The 24,559-nt window shown below is 38.6% G+C and overlaps 1 protein-coding gene and 1 long non-coding RNA gene across 5 annotated transcripts in view; one reads left to right on the top strand and one right to left on the bottom strand.

The window, feature by feature from the left end:
• The window catches only part of mettl25 (methyltransferase like 25), an 87,645-nt gene extending 86,387 nt beyond the window's left edge, over window positions 1–1,258 (top strand). Inside the window, exons 11-12 of the mRNA XM_043709683.2 lie at window positions 368–439; window positions 959–1,258. Of these exons, the coding sequence (XP_043565618.2) occupies window positions 368–439; window positions 959–1,045 (159 nt within the window). The 3' untranslated portion in view covers window positions 1,046–1,258. The remainder of the gene's footprint in view (window positions 1–367; window positions 440–958) is intronic.
• Window positions 1–21,480, bottom strand: part of LOC122559737 (uncharacterized) — a 46,522-nt gene extending 25,042 nt beyond the window's left edge. Inside the window, exons 1-3 of one of the 4 annotated variants that reach the window (XR_015760414.1) lie at window positions 21,328–21,480; window positions 21,061–21,225; window positions 19,208–20,836 (exon numbers count right to left, since the gene is read on the bottom strand). This is a non-coding gene — a long non-coding RNA (uncharacterized LOC122559737). Of the gene's footprint in view, window positions 1–19,207; window positions 20,837–21,060; window positions 21,226–21,265 lie in introns of those variants that run through there. The other 3 variants (XR_015760413.1, XR_015760415.1, XR_015760412.1) reach the window with 3 other exon arrangements.
• Between the last annotated feature and the right edge of the window lie 3,079 nt (window positions 21,481–24,559).

The following is a 24,559-nucleotide window of genomic DNA, read 5'->3' as shown; positions in this document are numbered from 1 at the left end:
GTCTTGTGCATTCCAAGGTTGTGTTAATTGGAGCAAGGAAAAGGAGGAGGTCATTTTACTCATATAATGTGTTGGCATATTTATGTATAGCATACTTAATTAACTTCTACTAAGGCCTGCTTGATGCTAAACTTGGAACTATCTTGGAACTTCAGAATATTATATTGACATAAGAATCCATACCATATGAGCAAAAGTCGTGAACCTCTGTAAAAAATACTTTCTATTAAATACAATTAGCGACAGCTGTTTAAATAGATTAATAATTAAAACTGTTGACTGCATTATTCAACTTGGATAGCTGATGAACATAGTTATGAAACACTTACATCGACAATTGGAACTATTGTATGCATCTTTCTTTCAGCTGAAAGTAGCCTTATCCCCTTGTATAGAGGGTTTGATTCTCTTGGACCGGCTTTGCTACCTCAAAGAACAGGTACCTCTATCTCTCACTGGGTGGTGTATGTGGGGTACTTCATTCTGCCAAAGATTTCATGCCTATGATGAAATTATGGAGATTTTCAGAAAATGCTTTATTTCTTTAAATTGATCTGTGTAGTTTTGCAATCTTTAAAACGTATGGCTAACAGATGTTCTATATATTTGCTATAGTTACATTTGTTTATCTCACTTAATCAAAAAAGTGGCATTTAAAATACAACTATAAGACAGAAGACAATATGCAGTCCAACTGACAGATATATTTTACAATGGTTGGGTTAAAAATAGAATAAAATGGTGAAATTACAGTACCTTGATTGCTGTGAATTACCTGTATTAGTTACAATAAATTATCTACACATGGTAACTACTGTAATTACAATATGATTTTATCATTATACACATGAGTACAAATGCAGGGACACATATGTATTCAATGTGAAATAACGTGTTTTGTTGAAGCTTTATTTTAATGAACCATCTGAAATGTTTCTTAAACTTATGTCTTTTGCAGGAAAATGTAGCATGGTCAGCATTAGTACAGCTGTTTGATCCCCTGAAGTCCCCAAGATGTTATGCGGTAATTGGCGTGAAGAAGTAGCACTGCTCCAAGTTCACATACAATATTTTTGATACAAGTTTGATTTCAAGATTTTTACTTGATCCATTCCTGTACAAACTAACTTTGTGATTTTAGGGGGTGTAAAGTTTCCAGTTTTATGTTACATTTTTAAACAGTTGAATACAAATTTTGCACACATAAGTTGTTGAATAAATGAAAAATTTGAGAGAAAAAGTTATTATTGTAAATTGCATTTTCTGACCAGACTTGTTCAAGTGAAAGAGTTAAAATCTTTTTAAAAAGAAAAATTCAATTTTTCATGATATGAAAAGTAAGGATTTTAATTTTGAAACCACCAGCTTATAAGGGCCTCTTGTTGTTTTTCATAATCAAAAATTAATTCACATCTACTTGCATGCACATTTTTGTTTCATAACTTAACTTACGTTGAATAAGTGTTAAGTGAAGGTCCAATTTAACCTAGTTATCTAGACAACTAGAATGCAATTTAAAGTAATGCCAACAGCGCAAAGTTCAAATCCCATTCCAGCTAAGGTAGACTTTATCTCATCGACTCTCTCCTTATCCTATGTAGTTTGGACTAAAGTACATTGCGCTCAAGCTTGTCTGATATGAAATTTGAATGTATAATGATTGTTTTTTACAGAGGATAATTTCTATAGGATTTTTAATTAACCTTGTCTGAGTGCACAATACTATATCTAAAATAAATTTATCTTTAGTTGATTACAAAACCTGATGTTTCAGGGAATTGTCACAAAGGCAGTCTACAAATACCTCTTCCAATTTGATATGTTCAGTCTATATAAACAGTCAGACCCTTACAATTAATACACCATCTTTTGTTAGAAACTCCAATTGTTTCTTTTTAATATTCTATCTAGCAATATTGTCTAACAAATAGAACTTGCAATGAAGAGAGGTATTTGAGTTGACTGACAGAGGCGCATTTTGGGGCCAGCTGGATACACTCTGGAGAGTGCAAGGATTAGGAGATTATGTTCAAGAAAGATGGATTGAGGTTCATGTGGATAATATGTACAGTTGTGGAACTGTTCAATCAAGTAGCCTATTTCTGTGTTGTAAGTGCTCAGTAATACAGTGAAGCTTTGTGGAATTAAGTAGGATATATTGTCTGTCTTGCACATTGTTGGCAGTGATTTAAGGGAGAAGACAGTTGCGGTCATAATGTCACTAAATTAGTAATCCAGAAATCCAAGATAATGTTTTTGATGACATGGGTTGAAATCCCGCCATGGCAAATGGTGATGTCAGAACTCAATAAAAAATTTATCATGATATTTGAATTCAATAAAAATCAGAAGTAAAGAAGCTAAACTAATGCCATCCATGTAACCACATCAACCAAGGTAAAAACTCATCTCGTTCACTACTGTCCTTTAGGGAAAGAAATTTGCTTCCTTACCTGGTCTGGCTTACATGTATCTCAGACCCATGATGATGTGGTTGATTCTTAATTACCAATTTGTTATGGGCAATATACATGGGCCTTATCCACTGATGCCTACAATTTGTGATGGAATAAAATAAAAACAAGGTCCTTGTGGATTTATCAGCTTAATTCCTTTTTCTTAATTTATTCAGGCAAAATGCAAGTTGCGAATATGATTTGGGATCTATTTTTCCAGTCACCACATTCATTAATTTATGCTGACCTGAATCTTAGGTGCACTTGCAGCTATACTTGAAGAAACAGGGTGCATCTTTTTTTTTCGTTGCAGCTGCACCTCCTACTTTGAACAAGTTAGAGCCTGCAAAGGAACCCTTCTAAAACCACAGTTTATGATGAAAATTATTGTGGTGGAAACAGAAATTGTAGGTAGTATTCACTGAAGCATTTTGGAAATTTGGGAATACCATCACACAATTGCTGATAGTTTGGGGGCCCTGCTATTGTAAGTGGAAGTAATGAAAAGGCTCTATTTGGAGCAGTAGATCATTTTCCAAGTAATGTGCCAGCCGCTTGTAGGGAGATCGCTATTTGAGTAATTCAGTCATTCAGCTTCATCATATGTTGTAGGAATATAGTTAGGAGCTTTAGAAAGCTTGAAAAATAAGCAGGCTGAATACAAGCAGGGGCAGGAAGAGCGGGCTTGCAGAGCTGAATGGCCATTTTATGTCAAAAAACAAAGCAAAATAAAATTTAGAAAAGAATCAATATCACACTACTTAATAAAGACTAGTGCAAAGAGCACCATAGAATCCTATTGAAATCTAATGTTGCTAAAGGTTGTTAGAACAAGGTAAACAAATCATACAATTTGTACTTGGAAAAGTTTCAAGCAGGATTTTCAAGACATCAAGGTTCAGCTCGGTGTAAAGGAAGATGTAATTCCGGTGCAAAAAGTGAATATCATGCATCTATGATATATAAAAACAAAAAAGAGGAAATCAATCATATAGGGAATCTAAGAAATAAGTGTGTTCACGAAGAAGAATAAGGTACAACTAACCTCTGTCTCTTCTAATGAGGAGAAGGAAGCGTTACATCTGAGAGCAATCCCAAGAAAATTCAAGATTTAGTTTAGAACACAAGGAGTTAAGATATTGATGAACTCAGTCTGGGTGTCCAGTGTGCCACATTGTGCTTATAGCAGCTGAATAATTCTCAGGAAACTTTATTGTGTAAATGCAGTTTCCTCAGAAAATGGGAAACCACTTAGTTATGGGAAGAATCAGAATGGCAACATAAACTGGACTGTGATCACCTCTGACAACAAATATAACAATGAGCTCACAAGCCCCTGCTCAATACAAAGCCATCCTATGGTGTCTGTCTCAAACTGCTGACATATTTTGAGTTCATTCCTTTGATGGAAGGAAATGGGTTAAAAAGCCAGTTTGAACTCCACTGGATTGTGCTAGTTGTACTGGCATTCTCACATATGTCAGTGGGCTAAGGTACCCATGTACGCTAGCCTAGATTCAAGCATGAGCATCTGTGAAAATCACAAAGAAGTATCCCCTCATTAACTATGTGTTACAGGTAAAGAGACATTCCTCTCTGAGTTCTGATAGTCAGCTAACTAGCATGCCAGAAAAAACGAAACCAGACAACAAAAGAACTCTCTCTCACCCTGAATGCTGGAACTCATTTATGGTCAAAAGGAATTAGAATGATAGAATCTCAACCAACCTGAAATACTAAGAATCTTCAAATTGACTGATCGACTACCAACATAAATGCTATCAGTAACCACCACTGCAATGACTGAAATGTTAAACTATTCGCTTTTCATGAATAATTCAGACACTTACCATTTTAAACTTTTTTGCTAATGCGTGTATTTCATTTTTTTTTACTGTGGTAGTGCTTATATTTTCCCCAGCACCCACGTTGTGTGTGTGCAAGTGTGAGACACAGTGAAAGACAACAGGTGTACAAATCTTTATTCAGTTTCCACCACCAGGAAGAAAGGAAACACTCAGGTGGCCAATGACAAGCAATGCCCTTCTCATCAAAGGGCAATGCTGTGTTATCAACTGTGAAGGGGAGGGCAGGGGTTAAATCAAAATAGAGTTGGAGGATGAAATAAGACACTCCACTCCCTGCGGTTCCCACCTCTCCCTGAACAGTTCGAGGGTGTTGGTAGACACCACGTTCTCCCTCTCCAGGGACACCTGGGCTTGAACATATGTGTGTGTTTTATTACTAATTCTTATGTATTAAGTAATTAATACGCTCACACTTTTTTAATTCAAGCAAGCCTATTTAATTTGGTGCCTTTAAAAACATAAGTTCCTTTGGGTCTGGAAGTATATCCACAAGGGGAGGAATGTGGGAGGAATAACTCTTAAATTAACCTTGCTGTGACCAGCTGAGAGGTGAGTGAATAAAGAAGGACATCCTGTTTGGAACCATAACAAATTGGGAACCTCACTTGGAGTCTGGGAATAATGTAATATTAAGGATTACAGAAAGAACGATGAGAACATTTTTCTGACTATAACTCAGTATTGTCAAACATGCAGTAAAGAAGTCTCCACTGAGACCTTCAGTGCAACGGCAGGTCTTTTCAAGGAATAAAAGCTTTCAGCCCAAGTATGGGTGAACACAACTACTTAATGGGATCGCTTTGATATCTTACTTTGGATTTTGTAGTTTGAAAGACAATCATTTGACTACAGCCAGCTTGGTTGCTACCTGCAGAAAATAAGGCCCTACTTCTATCCAGGACTTATGAACATTAACTTTTAGTTTATCTTCCACCATCTTTGTATTTCGTCTGCACATGTGTGTGTATGCACTGAGGGATGACTTTTTTTAATCTTCTAATAACTCTCAATACATATATATTTTGATGAGGAGTTGGAGATTGCAGCAGGATTGGTGGCGGTTACATATTGGGATGATCTGGAAACCCACTGAAGCAGGGTCCTTCCTCATCTGTATGTAGAGAGTGTCCTTCCTCATCTGTATGTCTTTTTGTGGCTAGTTGGTGTTCATGTATCCTGGTGGCTCGTTTTCTGCCTGTTTGTCCAATGTAGTGTTTGTTACAGTCCTTGCACGGTATTTTGTAAATGACATTAGTTTTGCTCATTGTCTGTATAGGGTCTTTCAAGTTCATTAGCTGCTGTTTTAGTATGTTGGTGGGTTTGTGGGCTACCATGATGCCAAGGCGTCTGAGTAGTCTGGCAGTCATTTCTGAGACCATTGGTTTGTCTGTAAGTTTTGTTGTTGAAGGTGAAGTGGGTGGTAAGGCATAGGTCCACGAGCTTGATGATATTCTCCTTGTTGATGAAGTTAATGGTGTTTAGTGTATGTGTCTTTGGGTCTTCTAATAGTGTAATCAGTGTTTCCTTGGCCAGGTTAATGTTGATTGAAGTAAACAGGGCTGTTACATCAAAGGAGACCATTATTTCATCCTCTTCTATCTTAGTGCCTTTGATGGTCTTCAGGAATTCTTGGGTGGAGTGGATAGAGTCGCGTGAGTCTTCTACTAAGTGTTTTAATCTTTTGTGTAGCTCCTTGGTCAATCTGTAAGTTGATGTTTCAGGTAGCGAGACTGTGGGTCTGAGGGGGGATCCTGGTTTGTGAATTTTGGGTACCCTGTAGAAGCGTGATGTGTTGGATCCATCTGGTTTCATTTTTTGGAATGAACACAGTCCGCCGATTTCTCAGCAACAAACCCAAACAAGCAGACAAAACACGTCCAGAAACCCTAGCCACTCTCCCCTACACCAAAGACATCTCGGAAATGACTGCCAGACTACTCAGACCTCTTGGTATCATGGGAGTCCACAAACCCACCAACACACTAAAACATCAGCTAATTAACTTGAAAGACCCTATACAGACAATGAGCAAAACTAATGTCATTTACAAAATACCGTACAAGAACTGTAACAAACACTACATTTGACAAACAGGCAGAAAACTAGCCACCAGGATACGTGAATACCAACTAGTCACAAAAAGACATGACCCTCTCTCACTAGTATCCTGACATACAGATGAGGAAGGACACCACTTCGACTGGGACAATACATCCATCCTAGGACAAGCCAAACAAAGACACACACAAGAATTCCTAGAAGCATGGCATTCCAACTGGAACTCTATCAACAAACACATCAAGTTAAAACCCATCTACCACCCCCTGAGAAAAGTAACAGGAAGTGACTTCACCACAGAAATAACATCATCACAGGAAATTACATCACCAACCCAAAGAAACCCAAACATATAAATAGAAAGCAGGAATTTTCAGCATTGCTTCGTATGAGGTCCACTGAAGATGTTACCTAGTAAGGTAACAAAACGTCTGGAAATGAACCTTTCAGCTCAGCGAGTAAACCTACATCCAAAAGGAAAATACTATATTCACAATTGAATGACTGATATTATTCTTCAGTACTGAAGAGTTACACTGGACTCAAAACCTTAACATGTTTCTCGCTCCACAACTGCTGCCAGATCTGCTGAGTGTCTCTAGCCCTTTTTGTTTCTACTACACTTAGCATATCCATTTGACCAAACAGGAGAAGGGTTACTCCATCAAATATATCTTTCTAATTTCTGTGTATACTTTAGTTTCACTAACTCTTGCCAGCCACTTTTTAAAAAATAATCTGCATTTCTATAAAGTTAAAATATACTTCTACAAGTTTTACTAAATTGGATTCAATTATAACTCCAGGTATAGCCACTTATTTTTTAAACACATCTTTAATGAAATGGCGCATAAATATTTGTAACAAATAAAAGACAACGTTGGGGTGGAGCAGGGAAATGTGAGACAGTGGAATTAATTTTGATTTGCAATAATATGGTCAGTAGAGACAAGATAATGCACAGGAAAGATTGACTAAAATGACTCTTGAATGAGGAATTCGAGAAGGATAGATAGGGCAATCATTGGTTATTTCTCCCGGAAGGATAAAGGGAGATTTTATAGAGGTGGTTAAATGTTTCAATTACTGATAAGTTAATAACCAGAGGGTAGGGGCTGGGACAAAAATCATGAGCCATCGTACTACTTGTCCTGACCCCCTCTTGACCTGAGCATCATTGGTATAGTAAGGTGGCCCTGCCTCCAATCCTGAAACTATGAGCCGTCTCTCTTACTCAAGGACAGAGAGATTCCCCTGGTTATTTGGCCCTGATGTACACCTCCTGTCCCAGGCCCTGCTAGATGACATTGACTTAAGATGGTTTGCTAAACAGGCTAATGGAGGAAAAGTGTTTGTGCAGTAAGTGATTAGGATTTTAAATACATTGCCTGATAGGATAGTGGATAAGGATTCAATAGTTTCCCAAAAAAGTAAATTGGATACATACTTAAAGGATAATGTTGCAGGTTGTGGGGGAAAGGGTGGGGAGTGGGATTAACTGGATTGTGTTTAGAAAGAATAGGTCAAATATTCTTCTGTGGTATTCTGATTCTAAATCTTAAACTGCAGCCTCGAAGGTTGAGTTCCCAGAGGCATAATCAATATGGGCTGAACGTTGATTAAGATTTTGCAAATGGTCTTCAAAATCTAGATGATTGGCTGCAATCATGTCCCTCCACATTAGTTACCTGAGCAGGAGTTACACCTTGCTATGTTTATGGTGAACACATACTTTCCCAAAGTCAATATGAGAGTAATGAGTAAAGTGTGTTGCTAAAATTAATAAACAATTACAGTAGATATTTGCTGATTTCAGAGTTAGCTGTGTACCTGGGAGAAAGGGAAGACAGCAGAGTCGAGAGTGTGGTGCTCAAAAAGCACAGCAGGTCAGACAGCAGCCGAGGAGCAGGAGAATCAACGTTTTGGTCATTCACCATTCCTGATGAAGGGCTTATATCCAAAACGTAGATTCTCCTGCTCCTCGGATGCTGCCTGACATGCTGTGTTTTTCCAGCACCACACTCTTAACTGTACACGTGTGAGTTAATCCATAGTACTTCAACTTAAGCATGTTAAATTTAAAAATTATATTTGACGACCAGAAGTTGAATGTTCTTTGATCTGTTTATGCCAGATGACAATGTTCCTGAGTCAGAAATTATTTGTGTTCATACATCTGAGGCATTTAATCTCAATCTGCTATAGAAAAAATGTTGTTAAACTTGAAATGGTTCAGAAAATATTTACAAGGACATTACCAGGATTGGAGGATTTGAGCAACAGGGAGAGGCTGCATAGGCTGAGGCTTTTTTCCCTGGAACATTGGAGGCTGAGGGGTGACCTTATTGAGGTTGATAAAATCATGAAGAGCATAGATAGGGTGAACAGCCAAGGTCTTTTTCCTAGGGGACATAGGTTTACGGTGAGAGGGGAAAGATTTAAAAGGGACCTAAGGGGCAGCTTTCTCACACAAAGGGTGGTGCATGAATGGAATGAGGTGCCCGAGGAGGTGGTGGAGGTTTGTACAATTACAACATTTAAAAGGACTCTGAATGGGTATATGAATAGGAAAGTTTAGAGGGATATGGACCAAGTGCATGCACATGGAACTTGATCAGTTCAGGATATCTGATCAGTATGGGCTAGTTGGACTGAAGGGCCTGTTACCATGCTGTATAACTCTATGATTCTATGGCTCAAAGGATTTCATTGTTGTTTTCCTTTTATCATAAACAATGAAGAATTCACAAACACATCAAGTAAAGAAAGGAGTATCTTTAAAAATCCACAAAGTATGTATCACATTTTTGTGATATCATCACTCTTCTCACAGTAACAAAATCAAAATCAAACCGATTGGATGGTTTAGTGAGGTCCTTGGATCAGCCCCGTTGGTGTTGGGCAAGGTCCTGGCGGAGCTAAAAAAAAAGAACAAAAAAAGGGACGGCACGGTAGCTCAGTGGTTAGCACTGCTGCCTCACAGCACCAGGGTCCCAGGTTCGATTCCAGTCTCAGGCGACTGTCTGTGTGGAGTTTGCACATTCTCCCCATGTCTGTGTGGGTTTCCTCCGGGTGCTCCGGTTTCCTCCCACAGTCCAAAGATGTGCAGGTCAAGTGAATTGGCCATTCTAAATTGCCCATAACTTAGGTGTGTTAGTCAGAGGGAAATGGGTCTGGGTGAGTTACTCTTCGGAAGGTTGGTGTGGACTTGTTGGGCCGAAGGGCCTGTTTCCACACTTTAGGGAATCTAATCAAAAATGATAGTTGGCATCAAATGTGTCACCAGAGTCCCAACACTGTTGGGAAAAGCTCACTGGGAATCAAATCCCACTCCATTCAGAAGAGCCACTGGACCGATTTCTCACCAGAGATCTGTCCCAGAGTTTTATCAGCAATTTCTGTTTTTGTCATAGAGTCATAGAGATGAACAGCATAGAAACTGTCCTACTTCATAAATGATTCCAAAAGTGTGAATGACTGATCTGATACGAAGATGGTTAACTTGTCTAACTCTGACTGCTATCTAAGATAAAAGAAACTCACCAGGTTTAATCAATAAACATAAACGTATTTAACTATAGCGATCTATCCTTTAACACGTGACAAAAATGGATTATTAATGACTATTATGCAAATTAAACTATACCCCCATTAAATCCAAACAGGCACGTAATTATTCATATGATAAGACAGAGAGTTTTCAGAAATGTCATGTGAGAAACAAAGAGATAAAAAAGGAACATATTCTGTGGATCAAGAGGCCAAACCACAAAGAGGGATGAGGTGACTTTCTTACAGCTCTTTTATTTTTGGTAATGATATGTAGTTGTCAACCAAGGCAATTCTCAATTCACAAGTGAGTCATTTGGACTTCAGTTTTTAGTTGAGTTATGAGTTCTTGTTTTTAGTGTTGGCTTTCTTCCACCATTAGCGGAAGAGAGGTCTGGCTTGCTTGCAGGCATTTGGAGATCTGAGTGCAACTGTCTGTAGGTCTGTGGCAAATCTAACTTGCAGCAAATTGATAAACTGTTGCTGGTCAGTTGTTTTCAGTCCAAAACTTGGGGACAGTGTGTCACACAAAAATATCAAATTCCCTCTGTTACATGTCCTTTGTAACCATTAAGTCCCTGCCAGTCTTCCACTTTTCCTTTGAGTTGTAAAACAAGCTAATAATTCAAACTTTCATATTTTAGGTTATATTTCAAAATAAAATATATGTATTCATTACATCAATCAACACTAAAACAATGCCATAAAAATATATCTTAGAATGATTTAATTAACTCTGCCACTGACGTTGGGCAAAGATAATATTTACAGCACTAATTATCTGCTTGTCTTTAAATATAACTCAAAAACAAATGGTCGGATTTCAATAAAACCTGGAATACAGTTTGGGTATGTTCCAAGGAAGAACTAATTAGTTTTTGGCAAAGATACAACTCTGGATTTGGTTCACTATTTTAATCTAATCCATCCATTAACAACCGGAAATGGGACAAGCTGTTTTTATTTTTAATTACGGTGGATTGTTCCATTTGAATTTATGGTTGCTTTAGAAAGTTGTGAATTGTCTCAGTGCTGTTGTACAATTTGTCACAGTTATCAAAATGCGGGAAGAGTTTTCAGAGCAGGTTGTTGAATATGCATTGGTCTGAAGCCTTCTTAATAAGTTCTTCGTGAAAAGAGTTTACAATCAGTTTTTAGATGCAGAGCCTCAAGCCAGCAGGGAGAAAGCCTCAAGGAAGAGCTGTGAAATACTAATAACAGAGTTAGTATGGTGAGTTGGAGATATGCACATTTATTTCTTTGTTCCATTTTGTTTTCCTTGCATTCAAAAATAACATGTTTTTCAGTTCACTTTCTTTTTTTTAAATTACTACACTGATTTATCTTTAAGTTATGAACAGATGGCCTGAGGCATTGTGAATGGTGAGTCAGAAGATCTCTTGTTTAAAAGCTATTATGTCACCATTTGTTTGAATAAGTCAAATCCTACTTTTAATCAAAAGCTTTGCTAGCAGTATTATTTTGACATTTTGACACTGAATTCTACGTTAGAAAGAATACTACTGTGGCTTAATTATGTTTTGTTTAACCTGTGGAGCTTTGACCCTGCATTCATGTCTATAGCTGCCAGTCTGCTGAACCATACGCTGACCTCTTTCATTGATGCACTAGTCATCATTAACCATTACTCCCTCTGTCTATTCACACTGGTATATCCTTCTTTATTCACTTACGGATGTGGGTGTCAATATGCCCATCCCTAATTGCCCCTGAGAAGGTGATGGTCAGCTGCCTTCTTGAACAGCTGCAGTCCATGTTCTATAGGTAGACACAACACCACTAAGGAGGGAATTCCAGGATATTGACCCAATGACAGTGAAGGAACGACAATATATTTCCAAGTCAGGATGGTGAGTGGCTTGGAGAAGAGGTGGTGGACTGATGTAACTGCTGCCTTTGTCCTTCCAGATGTAAGTGGTCATGGGTCATCTCTGCTCGCCTAAGTTCAAATGATAGGAGACTTTACATACATGACAGACAACTGGTTTAGCCATCACCTTCAATTTTATATAGACCACATAAAACAGAATTAGGACTGCCAAATCTGTGGCCCTTGATTTCATTGCTCATGTTTGCCTAGTACAGCATATCTCTTGCCTCTCTCAGACTTGACTCAATTCCTTACAGACTGCCATGAATGTGGTTTAGCATCTTTCCTCTCAATTCCTTCAGGATAATGACTCTATTTCCTCTGTTCAAAATGCCACCTGAGGCTATGAATTCTTTGATACTTTGAGCCATTCTTTCATCACTACATTCCGCAACAATTGGGAAGTTGCATTTTGTTGGGTACAATTTTGCAAAGTGCTCGTCTGCTAATTTCATTGTTTCTACTAAGTTGATGATGTCTAGAGCAGAATGAGTCACTGCTCCACATTGTATTTGGAGGATTTCACACTTTGTTCTCAGAAGAACTATTCACAACAGCATGACAGTGATGTACATTTCCTTTCGATACTGGATGTCATGTGCCGATGGTACTTCTCGAACAAGGATAACATTCTTTGAACTTGCTTTGGAGCAGATGGTAGAGACTTCAGCAAAATGCTTTGAAATGGCTGTGGTTGGAACTTGATCATCACTTTGTCTCTTACAAGAAGTTATTGTTGAAAACATTCACAAGCAAAATCAATGGTCAAGCACTCTTTCTTGATCTGAGCATTGCATCATTTGTGTTAATGGCATGCATGCAAATGCAACCAGTTAATCTTGCTGCATTAGGACTGTAGCAAGTGCTGCCTAACTGACATCACACTGCACGGTAACATCATCAGAGTGTTTCAACACTGACAATGCCATCAATAGTGTTTGATTTTTGCAAATGTTGTTTCTGGCTCTATGCCCTAATACATCACATCATTGGTTGTGAGTTAGTGCAATGGTTCACAGATGACAAATTGGACAAGAGTTTTCTCAAAGGTTTCACAAGTCTCACAAATTATTGTACTGCTTTTATATCTTACTGCTTTTACATTTTTTGATTACATTGCTGCTACAGTTCCCAACTTTCCAGGACAGAGGCAAAGACCTTTTGCTGTTGGTACACTGCCTACATTCTTGACTTTGGCCATCTTTAATTGTATTTCTTTCTTGTTCAGCTCATGGCCAAACCCTGGAGTATTTTGGACAGTTTAAACTTGTAATCTGCTGTATTTGTGTCGAGTGTAATGCTATACAGAAGGCTGACACCTGTTCACCCAAAGTGACTATAAAATGGTGTCACTCTGTCTGCTGTCTGACCTTTCCAGGGGTAGGATGAGGGTAATACGCAGACGTTAAGTGATGCTGCTGGATTACAGAGAGTGTCTTTTAAGATTTGGAGCCTGGAAGGTCATGGCAGGGGATAGAACCTCTTACCTGTTCACCAGAAAACTTGTCATTTTACTCGTACATGAACATGTAATGAGCTGAGAAGAATGTAATTGATCTTCTTCTAAACAGAAATCCCTTTTGCTTCTAAGACCACTTCCACACTTGGAAATTAAATTCTGCTCTTAGTCTCTATCTTTGTCCCAAAAAAGATTTCTCTTTTCTGTGTCAAGATGGGGTAAACTCACTTGAAAATTCAATCTGTTTGGTTTAGCTTTCATTCCCAATGACAATGAGATCACACAGACCTGTACAAGCCTCCAATAAACAGAGAAAGTTACCCAAAAATCTCAGAGATTGACAAATATGTCTCTGGCCTCATGCCCTACCAGGTAATGTAAGAAAATTGACCTCCAATTTGAATCTCAATACAAGAGCTCACATTGTTCAGCCAACTAAGAGCACATGGCAGATTTGAGCTTTCAGTAGTATTCAGTGAACCATTTTCAGAATAACTAGTCTTAATTCTGTCACACCTACACCCAATATCCAGCTCCTAGCAAGTAAAACTGCTTTCAGTGTGAAGTGATATTATCTCTAATCAAGTTTTCACTGACCTACTCTAAAATTAACTTACATGACAGAATTTGGTTGATGATATTCCTTTGAAGCACACTGAGATGATAGCTGCATTGTAGATGCAATATATTAGTAAACTGTCGATCTACATTATACAACCAGGAGGTCTTGGGTGCCATGATCGAAAATCTGACTGTGAGCCATTAGTTCCAGGACTTGGTGGCTTAGGAACGTGTGCTCATGAAGTGACAAAACAAGTTAAATATCAGTTTATAAATCCTTCCAATACACTAATGGCAGGCAGTAAAAGCAGGAGACACTCCTGGTCAGCCATGTGATGGTAAGAAATTGAAGCCTCTACTATCACTATCTATAGCCTGCGGCTAAAACATCAATGTAGAAGTGTATGCTTTTGCAGCCACCCAGACTTGTTGGGGGCCAATTGGCTCATTTGGCTGGACATCTGGTGTGGATCAGATTGATGCCAAGCACAGCAGTTTGATCCCTGTTGTGACTGGGATGGATTCGAAGCTTGCCACTTTGTCAGGCCAGTGGGTGCAGATCCTGGTGCTGTAAGATGGTATTGCCTTCAGGCAGAGAACTCAAGAAGATTACGCAATCAGGTTATGTTTTTTTAATAATGCAGAAGTGTTTCTGCTTGTGAAAAAAATCAAGACACTTGAAATATCAAATTACTGTAACTTCCTGAAGTTCTCAGACTGTGAGCTAATATGACCTTGTTGCTCACTCTAAGCAGCAATTTTATCAATCACACATTTATTAAATAGAATGAAACATTTAACAGGAGAAACTAGACAATTCTTCCTGATTTAAAAGCAGTCACAGCTGTAGTTAGTTTATAATCTCGATGTTTCTCAAGCACCTTTCAACTATAAATTGGAAGTACAACATTTTAGCTGCCTAGGCCTTTACAGGTTTTGCAAAAACATTTATATTTCATCACGTAGTGTCTTCCAGAACAAATCAACATTTTCAGCATTAACTCTTCGGCAATCTAATGGACCTAGTTGATGAACACACTGATAACAGAATGCCAATGCATGGATTTTTAAAATTATCTCTATGGGAAGTAGCATTTACTGGGGAAAGGGAATATTATTAAATGGCATACCCCACTTTTGTACCAGGAAACCAGGGGTCAAATTTAACATTTTACAGGTTTTGGATGAATACATGAATGCAAGATATCTTTGAAGGTCTTGGCCTGAGGCTCAGGGTATTTTAATTTCTGGCCACTGCCAGCCTAAATAGGAGGTAAGCATTTGGACAGTATAAATGAAGGCAAACTCAAGTTCAGGACAGATTTTTGAGAGGGTCAACTTATTATGCTTCAATAGGGTAGTATACTTGAAATCACCTGGAGTCATCACAAGTGTTTAAAAAGTATACAGAATTCCCCAAATTATCATATTTTCAGACTTACATTCACAGAAAGCAGGGGCCAAGCTTCTGTACTTAATTACTATAACAAGTAACTAGGCTCTAGCAACAGGTAGGATGAATTCTATTAGGTTTAACTCTAATTCGCTGAGAAATACCACTTTGCATGCACACATGCATCTATACATACACACACAAACCCTGGTATCACGGACAATGGAAAAACTGGGAAAGCTGTTCAGTGTTTTCTAATTACAGCATCTGCTGAGATAGTTCGAGTGCTAATCAAAATGTTGCCTCTCAGTCATCCTTTATCAGATTTGCTAGAGGCACAGGGTGCCGATTTACTGATATATGTCTCTGAATTATCAAATAAAGCTCACAGCTTACAACAACTACTGAAAGGAAGATAAACTGGTTTGCATCAGGCTTAAAGGGGCTTTTATGACAGTGAACATAAACAGGTCCAGAGCTGGTGGAGATCTGAAGATACCTCGTATCGTGTTCTCAGTCCCAAACAGTTTAGCTACCTGATTATCAACCAAGTAGTGTTGACAAGCAGAAGGCCTATGTCATTGATAACTGGTCACTGGTTCATAAACCAATCAGCTTTTTGTTGCCAACCAAAGCACCATTTGTACATTCAACATTGAGTCTATTGACTTTTGAGCTTAATTCCATCGTTCCACACATTTTACTCATCCCACACCCGATCCTGTCACGATGTTGGTTGATTTGAGCACCTGACGAAGGAGCAGCATTCCAAAAGCTAGTGCTTCCAATTAAACCTGTTGGACTATAACCTGGTGTTGTGTGATTTTTAGCTTTTAGCAGTCACCCATTATCACATTATATCCACTGCATTCAGTACTGCTCACTCATTTTGTCCTATTCATAGCTCTTATTTCACTTATTCAGCTTTTCTTCTGTCCTGGCCAGTTATTTATTATCCTCTTGTTTATCTACCCCTTTCATATCTCTCTCCCTTTCTGGGCTCCATCCTCACCCATCCACTCACATCTCCTCTTCCCCAAGTTCCCTCTACCCCACCATTTCCGCTTCACCATAAATACTACTTTTTTCGAGAAGCTATCAGTTCTGATGAAGAGTCACCAGATTTGAAACATTAATTCTGCTTTCTTCCCGCAGATTCTAACTAACCTGCTGAGTTCTTCCAGCAATTTCTGTTGTTTTGCTCCATTTGTGTGCAATCCTTCAGCTTCAACCTGTCTACAAACTACACTTTAATTACTGCTTGAACAAGTTGTTTGGAAAATTATGCTTGTAAATGATGCTTGCTGCAAGTCAGCTTACTTGCATCCAAAACATGCAGCAAACCTCTAGAAATCCTTGTTTTTTAAAACAATCCATTTCGCATTTCAGTCCACAATTGAAAATGCAGAAAAGGAAAAACATATGGTCTTTATAACTTGGAAAACTGGAATTTTCAGGGAGCTGGGTATGGGGAGATGGCATGAAAGTTAATGGAGCGGATGGAAAGCAGGGATAACAAATAAATATCATTCAACCATTTGTGAATCTTAAATATTTACAACAAACATTAATAATTAAATAACCGTTACTGCTGAAGTTTAAGAATTTTATCCATTGTCATGAGCATATCACACGTGTAAATTTATATTACTCTCTTTTCTGACTGCTCCAATTGAAAAATAACTAGAAACAAAGCTTTAGTTTTATACAAAATCAAGTGGGCGGCACGGTGGTTAGCACTGCTGCCTCACAGTGCCAGAGACCTGGGTTCAATTCCCGCCTCAGGCGACTGACTGTGTGGAGTTTGCATGTTCTCCCCGTGTCTGCATGGGTTTCCTCCAGGTGCTCCGGTTTCCTCCCACAGTCCAAAGATGTGCATGTAAGGCGAATTGGCCATGCTAAATTGCCCGTAGTGTTAGGTAAGGGGTAAATGTAGGGGTATGGGTGGGTTGCGCTTCGGCAGGTCGGTGTGGACTTGTTGGGCCGAAGGGCCTGTTTCCACACTGTAATGTAATGTAATCTAAAAAAAAAGTGTTAGTTTATTGCATAACTACTGAAAATTGCAAAGTAAAAAATGTGATTGTTATTCAGTAAAGGACACATTCAAGGATTAGATTAGATTCCCGACAGTATGGAATCAGGCCTTTCGGCCCAACAAGCCCACACCGACCCTCCGAAGAGTAACCCACCCAGACCCATTTCCCTCTGATTAATGCAGCTAACACTATGGGCAATTTAGCATAGCCAATTCACCTGACCTACACATCTTTAGACTGTGGGAGGAAACTGGAGCACCCGGAGGAAACCCACGCTGACATGGGGAGAATGTGCAAACTCCACACAGACAGTCACCTGAGGTTGGAATTGAACTTGGGACCCTGGTGCTGTGAGGCAGCAGTGCTAACCACTGAGCCACCATAGATAAAAATAAAAGATATTTATAAAGATGAGATTGGCCTATTGTCATTGCATATCTATATTATTCCTTTGAAAATTCGTCTTTGCAAAGTAAAGGGGTTAAAAACCTGAAGTCAGAAGTCAGCAGCTACATAGACTACTCTAGTTGAGTAGTTGAAGTAGTTTCTTCCACAGATGGACTGAACAGAACAACTTCTCGGCGGGAGTGCAGGCTCCTTTGATTCACTTTTATGACACTACATGCTTTAGCCCTTGGTGACCTTGTTCAACACAGCAGTCCTCAGTTGGTTTGCCTTTTTCTCCCCTTCCATGTTGAAAACTCTTCCTCTGATACTGTCCCATCAAAGTTCCACTTGGTATTCAGTTTAAAACGGTGTATGTTAACCTGCCTTATTCAGATAAAAACCTAAAATGGCTGCTGTGCGATCTTTGATGAATTATACTTTCACATTATGTATTTGGTGAGATAAGAAAAAACACATTTCAAAACCCCCAATGAAGCCATTGTCAATGAGTTTCTGTTTATATCTCGTGGAAATGTGTGTTGAATTTCGAACACCTTTACATGGCTAGATATGTCTGTCTGTACTTCATTTATAGCCTTCCAGGAACTTACTAACACGACAGTTGTAAAAGGTCAGGTGGCTTTGACAGCCATTTCTCAAGGCTCACTATGTTCATTTGACAAAATGTATAATATCACTGTTACTTTGTTTGTGAAACCAGAAATTTGCTGATCTAGAATCATGGAGAGGTGACAGTATTGAAAGACAGCATTCAACCACAGAGTCTATTCAACTGCTGAAAAAAAGCAACCCACTGATTGCCTTCTCTGTTTTTACCGATAGTCCTGTAATTATTTTACACCTCAGGAATTATTCAATTCTCTTTTGAAGGCCTCAGCTGAAATAATCACCACACTCTCAGACAGTGAATTTAAAACCTTAACAACTTTCTGCATAATATCCTCATACCAGTCATACATATTTGCTAATCACTTTGAATCAGTGTCCTCTGGTTCTCAACTCTTCTACCAACGGGAGGAGTTTCTCTCCATCTACTCTGTGCAAACCTCTTGTGAGTTTTGAAAATTTCTAACTAATCTCCTAACCTTCACTTCTCCAAGGAGAACAGCTGTAGATTCTTCACCTTATTCATCCATCTCATTCCTCATTCCTTCTCCTGAATCCTTTCTCTACTCTCTCCAAAGCCTTCACATCATTTCAAAAAGCGTTGTCCCCGATTTGGACAGAATACTCCAGTTGATGCTGAACCAACATTTTATCATAATTTTTAAAGAAAAACAGAAGATTGGAAAATGCTGGAACTTTGAAATAAAGAACTGAAACCACCGGAGAAACTCAGCAAACCTAGCAGCAGCTCTGGAGAGAGAAAAACAGAAGAAACTAACTTGACTGTTCTTCAGAACGAAAGAGAGAGATGGAAAATTGGTGAGCTTTATACTCACCAATTTTATTTCAAAACAGCAGAATCAGGTGTATATTTCAATGGTATTGTCAACTTGGGAAATAAATGTTATCAAGGCATATAAGAGAATTGCATACAGCATAATTTGTGAGTGATCTACCTATGCTAACCTGATAGCCAGTCTGTCTTTCTCAGTTCAGAACTTTTATTGCATTTGACATAAATTTATTACCTCCAAAAGAAAATGGATCTGAACAGAACATCAGCTTGTAACAGTGAGACATTCATTAAATAAACAAATGTTTGATAAAGAACGGAGCACTTGTAAAGAGATTTAAAGTGCGTATTTACAGCCTGTTTATTACACTGCACCATGACTGTGGAATCTCTACCAGGCGTTAAACTGCCATGCTGCCAGTAAAATATACAAAAAAGCACTTGGGATGAGAAAGTATTACTTTTAAATGGTGGCACACTGCTACCAATACTCTTACGTTACTTTCTGTACTGATATATTATGCACTTTCATAGATTTTATGATACATATGAACATCTCAAGACCTTTGGCTAGACAATTCTTTCAGATAAACACTAACAACTTCTAAAGCAAGGGAACAGTTGTTCTTGTTAATTGTTCCATGGAAGACATTTCTAAAGCAAGAATATTCATTTTCCTTCCTTCAAATAACATTTTATTTGTTATTTTGCCACTGTTTTACTGAGGCAAATCCTTTAGCAACACATGAATTTCTATTTTAAAATACCCATATTTGATAGTGGATTTCAGTCTGGGTTCAAATGATAGGGGACAGCCATGAAACATTAACTCTTTCTTTCTCCATGGATGATAGCAGACATGCTGAGGTTTCAGAGAATTTTTTTTGTCTTTACTTCAGAATTCCATTTTCTACTGTTATAGCTCACATTTTCCTTATTGAGTCCTTAAAATATGTTCCCAGTTCTTTGCTATTGTAATCATGACAACTTTTTTTTACTGCTAGTCATCTACAATTTCCAAAACTATGTAATGGAGTATTTAAGTTATAGCACTATCTTAATTGTGCATTAATTTGGCTAACACTCTATACTGTAAACTATCTATGATACATACAAAGGGAATGAAGAAGTGAGGATTGCAGATGCTGGAGATTAGAGTGGAGAGTGTGGTGCCCTTCATCTTATGCCCGAAATGTCGATTCTCCTGCTCCTCAGATGCTGCCTGGCCGGCTGTGCTTTTCCAGCGCCACACTCTTGACACAGACAAAGGGAAGACAGCCATTAAATATGTTGTCTGCAGCCTACTCATTGTCGTGTACAAGAAGGACTTAGCATACCTTACTTTCCAATTTTGATCTTCTGGCAATGTGCTTGATATCTGCTTTTTACCCTTTCTGTGCAATAGCCAACATTGGACCTTGTGCAGAAGATCAAGAATTAACTAATTTCCTTAAACTCTTAGTACAAATGATCATCTTAGTACAAATATTTTGCATTATCATATTGTTTTATGTATATCTTAAGTTTACCAATAGAAGTCCAGTAATCAATGTATTAATACACATCTGCATGGGATTTTCTCTGGGTAGTGTCCTAGGCATAACTGTCTTTAACTGTTTCAATCAATGACCTCCACTGCATCATATGTCAGAAGCAAGATGTTTTCTGATGATTGTTCAGTCTTCAGTTCCATTTTCAACTCTTCAGATAATAAAGCAGTTTGGGCCGCATGCAGCAAGACCCTGGACAACATTCAGCCTTGGGCGAATAAATGGCAATTATCATTACAGTACTAGGTCATGACCATCTCTAAGAAGTGAGAATCTAAGCATCTTCTCTTGACATTCAATGTCATGACCATTAACAAATCCTTTGCCATGAACATCCTAAGGTAGCTACTGATCATAAAATAACTGAACTAGCTTCACAAACGCCTAAGTTACAAGACTAAATCAGAGGTTGAGTAATTTGAAGTTACTCACCTTCATCTACAAGGGTGTGATGGAAGATTTCCCATTTGGCTGGATGAGTACAACGCTAACAGCATTCAAACAGCTTGACACGACCCAAGCCAAAGCATTCTGTTTGAATGCCATGTGAGCCATCATCTTCAACTGTCACTCTTTCCGTCCTCAACAAATCCCAACCTATAATCACGATCACCGAGAAAATAAAGTCAACACTTACCCCTGCAATCTAAACACCATTCCGTCAACAGTCTTGTTGTGACAAAATCCTGAACCTCCTACCTGACAGTACTGTGGATGTTCCTGCAATACAAAGATTGCAGAGATTCAAGATGACGCTTACCATCATCTTGTCAAGGACAATTAGAGTTGGGCAATAAATGCGGTTGAAGTCCACACCCCATGAATAATTAAAACAAACGCAACGGATCTGAATCTCAATCAACTTACCCCAGGAAGGTTGGACTAGAAAGCGTTTATTTTTTGACGCAAACTGGTTCATAATGCACTCAAGCTACTCTAGTATACCTCCTGGTGGACGGTTACGGTATTCTTCTGTGGGAAGACTTTGGGAAATGTTATGCCTGCACTTCAGGCATTGATATAAAATTACTTTGAAAGAGAAGTAGCAACAGAAAAAAGTGGAAGAATAAAGACACAATGTTTAATCAGAAACATACATTATAATCTTCTATTTATGTCTATGTCTAAGAAAGTCATGTATCTATAACCATGTCTAAATTTAAAACAATCATTTTTAATTGGCATTGATAATTGGAAATTGCCACATATTATTTCAGGTAGGATTTTCAACCAAAACAAATATATCTGAACAAAAAAAATCTCAATTTCCTTTGTTATTTCATCTTGTCGGTACTTCTCCATGCTTGTCAATATTAAGATCACGCACCAATGACCTTTCCCACAACCTATCCTCGGTTTGTTTAAGCTGCTAACTGCAATGGATACAAAATGTGATTTGATGTTTTAAGCCTCCATTGCATTTGTCTCACTGCCCCCAATATTCTCAGTTAGAAATGGTTACAGCCTTGTCTCCAAAGGTACGTGTATCACAAGTCAGATTCAGTTCCTGATATGTCCCGAATTAGTTCAGACAACATCAGGACTGCTCCTTAATTGGACTCGTCTTTTGGTGTGTGGGTCAGAAAAAGATGAACCGTGATAGTGTTCTGTCAAATAGCGATACAGTGGCTCCTACTGGAAGGTCCAGATGTGCGGCTGTTGTTTGATGACATGATGGAATCCAGCTGTGATGCCTTCCATAGTCTGAAAGCTGTTGACAATCAATGTCTGGTATGCATAAAAATTGGGGGTTCTTGTGGCACAGTGGTGTGGTCCCGATCTCTCGGTTAAAAGGTCCACATTCAAGTCACACCTGGCCCAGAGGTGAGTTAGAACATGCCTAAATAAATTAATTGAAAATATTTATATGACCAGTGGCCATTTGGATAATTTACCAAAGTTTAGAAAGTATATTGTATGTTGTTAATATCAGTTGGGAAGAATTATATGATAATGGATTCTGTTCTGGAATTACTGCAACAGAAATTGAATGACAACTGAACGGATAAACAACATTTATGAATGGATTAAAGCAAAACTTTGAAAAAGTAGTATATGAAAATTAAACTTTGTTAGTTTCATTTTATCAAAAAAAAGACTAAAACTGGGTGTCTAATCCTTTAGCTCGGGCTCTAATACTGAATTAAAATCATAATGAAATCGAATCATTTACTAAGTGAAATAAGTGGATTTGTTGGAGGTTTCTGGTTCTGAATACCAATGTTCTGAAAAAAGGATACGGTACAGCGCTTTGGAAAACAAATGGAGGAAAACCGCCGCTAGAGGGCAAAGCCGATTCAAGTCTTAGTGTGGAGCAAACTAACGCGGAAAGGCAAAAAAAACTGAATAAACCGAGGGAAGCAAGCTCAAAGCTGTAACTTCTGGTGTTCTTTCTTCCTTCAGGCCAGTTATTGTTCGATTGAAGTTCAGCCACAAGCCAGCGCTTCACAATGTGCTCCACTGAGTGAAGGCGCGCAACAGTTCGAGGAGAATGACTAGAAATATCCCTAAACCACACCAAGATAGGATGTTCAAGAAAAAGCAAACACACATTCTGAAAGATTGTCTGTTTCCTTTGTTATTTCCTGTTTTTGATGCTTTCCTGATGTTAACACACACGCAGATCCTCGGTTAGCATGCATTCCTAATGTTTCTCACAGTTCACCCGTCAGTTAAGAAAGGGACCAGGAAGGGGAAATGTTTGCGTAGTTTAAAAAAAACCCTTTGAAGTTTTAATTCCGGAGTTAGAAATGGTCAGCAGGCGAGAACCATTAGACTTTTAAGTAATCCCAACGGAGAACATAAGAAAGATGTATCCCAACACCTCGTTGCTGGGTTGTATAGGGTAGAGCAGGTGTAACTTGTGTGTGTGACATGTAATCCTTAGGCACCACCAGAATGATTTCTCATTATGACTTCGGAGTCAATCCACCGAAGCGTCTTAGTAAACTTTGACGGGGAGAAATACGTCGAATATTGCAAGTCTGAGACGTTTCCAAGTATTTTTCTCCATAGATGCTGTTACATATGCTAAGCAGCTCCAGCACATTACTCGCTTTCTTTGCAGACACTTTCTAAGGACACTGTATTAAGGGATTCCGTTACTGCAGTTGGCTGGACAGCTGGTTTGTGATGTGGATTAAGGCCAACACCGTGGGTTCAATTCCTAAATTGGATGAGCTCACCAGGAAGAATTCTCCCCTCACCTGCGGCGTGGTAGCCGTCAGGTTCAATCGCTATCAGTCGTCCCTCTCACTCTCTAGTGGGAGAGCAGCCCTATGATCCGGTGGGGCAATAGTGACTTTACACTTCCTACTGTCGCAGTACTGATAGAAAAGAACAACTTTGCGAATGATAGGGATCGAAAATAAAATAAGAGAAGCTTCCAGCAAAGCTCAACACGTCTGCCCGCATCTGAAGTGAGAGAATTAAGAATTAACCTTCCAGTTGGTGACCGTTCACTAATTGATGAAAAATATTGCGTTTTATAATGGATGAGTTCTAATGTTTATGATTAAGACAGTGAGTTAGATTGTTAGAATTAAGTATATGACCAATAAGTGTGAATATACTTATATGAGCATTCGGAAAACAATATCTCGCTGAATCTACATGCACACCAATGGAGTGTTATGGTACAATGGGAGTGTCCTTCCCGGGGACTAAAGGTTCGAGTTGCACCTATCATGAAAGTGGAACATTACAAAAACGGCACCTTGGGGGGAAAAAAAATACGTGGGAGACTGGGTTAATGTTCGGATTTAGGATACACAATCCCAATTTGTTATTCCACTTTCGTTGTCTGTTACCATCTGTTACTGTTGGTGTCGACATTTCTGGCTCGTGCTTGCAAATTGGGCGATGCGTTCTCTTCGCAGAGTTATATGCATATTTATAAAGAAAATGTAAATAAAAAGACATAATTGGAATC

This window comes from Chiloscyllium plagiosum, unplaced genomic scaffold, assembly GCF_037043375.1.
Source record: "Chiloscyllium plagiosum isolate Xiang-an unplaced genomic scaffold, Cpla_swu_hap1 HiC_scaffold_19, whole genome shotgun sequence".
NCBI classification, from domain to species: Eukaryota; Metazoa; Chordata; class Chondrichthyes; order Orectolobiformes; family Hemiscylliidae; genus Chiloscyllium; species Chiloscyllium plagiosum.
Note: the sequence above shows the minus strand (reverse complement) of the source record. Positions and strands in the feature narration are given on the sequence as shown.